The sequence below is a fragment of the Brassica oleracea genome, chromosome C7 (assembly GCF_000695525.1).
Source record: "Brassica oleracea var. oleracea cultivar TO1000 chromosome C7, BOL, whole genome shotgun sequence".
NCBI lineage: Eukaryota > Viridiplantae > Streptophyta > Magnoliopsida > Brassicales > Brassicaceae > Brassica > Brassica oleracea.
In genome coordinates this window covers 26,566,840-26,571,058 of record NC_027754.1, presented here as the reverse complement: position 1 = coordinate 26,571,058, position 4,219 = coordinate 26,566,840, and the positions used below count along the sequence as shown (strand labels likewise).

The following is a 4,219-nucleotide window of genomic DNA, read 5'->3' as shown; positions in this document are numbered from 1 at the left end:
GGGGGGGGGGGGGGGGGGGGCAATGAAGTTTCCATGAAATTTCTACGAAGCCTCTCCTCTCTTGGGAGTATCAACACGTAGAAAGCTTCTTTGTTAAGTCTTCCCCTCCACATATCTCTTTATAAAGCGTTGTGATCTTGTTCATCTTTCCATCAAACTAAGCCGGTTGCTCCTACAAAGAGCTTATTCACTCTTTTGGATACAACTTGTTTGGTGGTTTATGGAAAATTTAGATTCCATAAGAACAACAAAAATTAAAATCTTCTTCTGTATTTTCTTCTTCATGACTTCCTTCTTCTTTGTCTCACAACTGTCTCCATCCTGTCTTCACGAGCTTCCTCTAGAAGATGTGCGCAGAGTCTTTCTAAGTCACACTCATAAAGAGTTCAAAGAAAAGGAATCACACTTTCATTGATAATGAAATCAATAGAGAATGCTACTGAGCTCCTACAGGCGATTAGAAAATCTAATATGGCGATAGTCTTGCTCTCTATGAAGTGTCTATGAGAACAAGATTATCGCGATCTTAGATCCTCTAATTGCTTGTAAGAGCTGATCACCAATGGATCATTCGCTATTGATCTCTTCATCAATGAAAGGTATGATTCCCTTTCTTTGAAATTCCTTTTGAATGTGACTGAGAAAGCTTCTATGTACATCTTCTCCGCGGAAGCTCATGAAAACAAGGTAGAACCAATTGTGGACAAAGAAGGAAGACATGAAAAAGATAGAGAAGAAGATCAACTTTTTTATCCATCTGATGTAAGGAAACAAAGGGAGTGGGGAGGGAATTTTGGGAAGGCCTTACAAAGTCAATAGCTACACATGACCACACTAAACAAACAAGTGAGTTTTCTTAGTTGTATAGATCCACGAACGGACTCGGCGTTCCACGCCTATCTTCCACAGTTCCACTAGTAAGTACATAACCAGGCACAATATATTTTCTCCACATAAGCTATAGAAGCCTTCGAAACAATATGTAAATTCATGAAATGAAAATATAAAACAATAACAAACTAAGGTATTGTTATTTCCTCTGTTTTAAGAAGAAGCATATCCATGAGGATGAATCTTTTGCCACCTCCAAGCAACTTGAAGACTATCCTGAAGATTAGTGAATCGAGCAGTCCAATTCAAATCTCTCAAAATCTTTGTTGGATCACTATAAACCTCTGCGTAATCTCCTGGCCGTCGGGGCAGTAAATCTACTTTAATCTCAACTCCTGTCGCCTTCTTACACGCCTCCACAAATTCCTTAACTGATCTTCCTGTTTAGCCAAACAAACAAACAAACTGTAACTACTATCTCGTGTAATGAAACCAATTTATGGTAATGATAATGTTACCATAATTACATGAAAGGAGGCACTTAGAAATAGATATTTTTTGTTTTGTTTTACAATGATAATGTTAAAGTACCTTTTCCGGTTCCAACGTTGTAGATACCGACTTTATGAGGCTGAGCTTTCTCAAGAGCCTTTACGTGAGCATCCACGAGGTCAGTAACATCTATATAATCTCTAATGCAAGTCCCGTCTGATGTTTTGTAGTCTGTTCCTTTCACCTATCAAAACCATATCATGTAAAGGTTCTTGCAAAGAATAGATTATAAAACATTATGCATCTTGAAACCACATGTTGTTTCTTACTTGCAGTCCGGGAATGAAACCGCGAGCGGCATCAAAACAAGCACCGGAGATACGTCCCTGGTCACGAAGTTCGGGTCTTGGAGCTTCTCCTAATCTACCTCCTGGATCTGAACCAATCACATTGAAGTATCTGCAAGTTCAGAGATTCATAAACATTTGCATAATTGTTTCATTGATCATAGAGTAACAAAAAAAGGCTAAAGAATATGCTCAATGAACCTAACCTCAAGATCATAACAGCCATGTCAGAGTTCTTAGAGAAATCCAAGATCATGTCCTCTGCCATCTTTTTAGCTTTCCCGTAAGGATTAATCGGAACCTAAATCAAATATTTTCATTAGAAGAATGAGACAAATGAATTTGTAATGAATTAATGATCTTAATTTTACCTGCGGGGTATCTTCAGTAATCGGCATTTTTTCAGGCTCTCCATAAGTAGCACAAGTACTAGAATATATCAGTTTCTTCAATTTATGTCTAGCCATAGCTTCAAGAACTCCTAATGTGTTTGATGTAATGTTATGGTAATATCTACGACAATCAAAACAACAAACAATGAGACCAAAAATAAATAAATAAATAAATTCTGGCAGAAATGTTTAAAACTGCATTTAGAAGAATGAAGAATATACTTTAGAGGATAAAGAGTGCTTTCTCCAACATAAGCTACGGCAGCAAAATGCATCACAGCGTCAAAGGCATTCTCTGAGAATATTTTCTCCACCTGAATTGTAACGATCGGTTAAGAAAAAAAGAACCTAAACTTCTATGCTTCAAAGGCTAACAAACACCATACAGCTGCGGGATCTCCTAAATCAGCATAAATGAATTGGAGTCTTCCAGTTTGTGGGAACAGTCGCTGTAAAACCTTAACCGCACCAAGGTTCCCACGGGAAAGGTTGTCCTGTTGAGAGATCAAAGTTCAAGTGTCATCAAAAAGGACATTTAACTACTGTAAGAGAAAAGGACTTTTAGTTACCACAATGGTTACGCGGTATTTATCTTTAAGCAGCCTTAAAGCCGCATGTGAACCGATATAGCCAGCTCCACCAGTGACTAACACATGAGTCACTCCTTCCTCTCTTCGAGAGAACTGAAAGCAAAGGGAACGAAACCACATAAAACATTAACAAAATATAAAATGTTTTAAGGTTTTTGAGTATGAATTAATAGGAGATACCACGCTTGGGGATGTGAAACTTGAAGCTTTATTGATCACAATAAAGGCTAAGATTATAAGTGAAGCTAGTAAGAGAAGCTTTCCCATAAGATTGCTCTTTGTTTTGGATTCTATGTAATCCATATCTGCATTTTTTTAAAGAAAATGAGAATCCAAAACTTATCTTTCTCAGATAATATGATATGATCTCAAATAGTGTTGCGAGCAGTAATAATCTCTCTACCTCCTGGAGACAGAGGTTTTGAGTTTTTTCGTTGACTTCTGACTCCAGACAAACTCGTCATTGGAAGACTTCAAAATGTTCTGTTTCTCAAATAGAGACTTCAGAACAAACCCAATAAAATAAAACAAACACTCACAACAATCAGCAGTTAGCAACCATGGAGTTCATGTTGCTGGAGATTGCTGCAAAACAAAGGAACTAATAAAAATTGATTACAAACAAAAGCATGTCAAAGCTACCAAATTCTGTAAACATTTATTATATGCAAGAAAAAAAAAATATGTTGGAAGTAGAACCTGGAGCAGATGAAAAGGAGAAGAAAATTTTGAAATTTATGAAATTTTCATATGAAATGAATACAATAAGAATATTTGTTGTTATGTTCATCTGTATAACTTATATTCATTAAAAACAATATGAAAGTGCACAAAAAAGAATGAAATGAATACAATAAGAATATTGTTGTTAAGTACAAAAGGTTGCACAGAAAAAAGAGCAGAACAGAGTACACAACAAAGAGTCCAAAAATTGTAAGAACAAGTCATCAAAATTGACTAAAACTCCGATCATTTTCTGGAGAAATGTATTGTGATCTGGTTCCAATCTAGATAAACAGAGTGAAAGAGAAACCTGAGATAATCTTAATTCGTAATGTTAATTTCCCAGAGACAAATCAGATAATAAACATCTAATTTTTTTCAGAGAATATAAAGAGAGAAACAGAGATTTTTTCACCTAATAATTGTGAGAAGACGAGAAACAGAGGAATGCGTTTAAAGATGGTGAGAATGCAAAACGCTTGATGTTAATTAACGGAGTGTGAGAGAAACCCGTGAAGATACAAAACGTAAGAGTGAGAAAGAGAACCAGAGAGAGAAGAGAGTATGAGGATTGAAGAAGACAAAGAAGAAGGAAACGTGAATTGCAAAACGAGAGCACGACTACGACCTAGCCGCGACTCTCTTTCTTTATCACGTCGGTTATGTGTTTTTAGTATATATTAATATATTCGGTAAAAATATTTTGGTATTTTAGTCTATGGAAATCAGTTTTGATATTTATCTCCTTTTTAAACTTTTAGAAAAATTAAATATCTCCTTTTTATGGCTTTTAATATTTATCTCTTTATATAGGGCATTTGTTTACATCAAATTCATTGTACCA

The 4,219-nt window shown here is 35.7% G+C and overlaps 1 protein-coding gene and 1 long non-coding RNA gene across 4 annotated transcripts; one reads left to right on the top strand and one right to left on the bottom strand.

The window, feature by feature from the left end:
- Positions 1-835: 835 nt before the first annotated feature.
- LOC106306610 (putative UDP-arabinose 4-epimerase 4) lies at positions 836-4,018 on the bottom strand. 3 transcript variants are annotated; one of them, XM_013743284.1, is made up of 11 exons: positions 3,791-4,018; positions 3,056-3,253; positions 2,833-2,957; positions 2,632-2,745; positions 2,449-2,556; positions 2,285-2,376; positions 2,042-2,183; positions 1,877-1,971; positions 1,653-1,782; positions 1,423-1,567; positions 836-1,271 (listed from the first exon to the last, which is right to left on the bottom strand). In XM_013743284.1, the coding sequence occupies exons 2-11, from the start codon at positions 3,114-3,116 to the stop codon at positions 1,045-1,047; spliced, it is 1,239 nt and encodes a 412-aa protein (XP_013598738.1). In that variant the 5' UTR covers positions 3,117-3,253; positions 3,791-4,018; the 3' UTR covers positions 836-1,044. The 3 variants fall into 3 exon arrangements, with proteins under 3 accessions (XP_013598738.1, XP_013598737.1, XP_013598739.1); XM_013743283.1 differs by having other exon boundaries at positions 3,056-3,237; XM_013743285.1 differs by having other exon boundaries at positions 3,056-3,153.
- LOC106306611 lies at positions 1,099-2,061 on the top strand. The gene is made up of 3 exons (XR_001263171.1): positions 1,099-1,333; positions 1,446-1,501; positions 1,659-2,061. It is a non-coding gene; the product is annotated as an uncharacterized LOC106306611 (long non-coding RNA).
- Positions 4,019-4,219: the final 201 nt, after the last annotated feature.

Bases quoted from the DNA above. Each gene is read 5' to 3' on its own strand.
- LOC106306610 (XM_013743284.1), bottom strand. From the start codon at position 3,116: ATGACGAGTTTGTCTGGAGTCAGAAGTCAACGAAAAAACTCAAAACCT. The intron at 2,184-2,284 runs GTATATTCTTCA...TGATTGTCGTAG, and splicing joins AGCACTCTTTATCCTCTAAA to ATATTACCATAACATTACAT. The intron at 1,568-1,652 runs GTAAGAAACAAC...TGGTTTTGATAG, and splicing joins GTTTCATTCCCGGACTGCAA to GTGAAAGGAACAGACTACAA.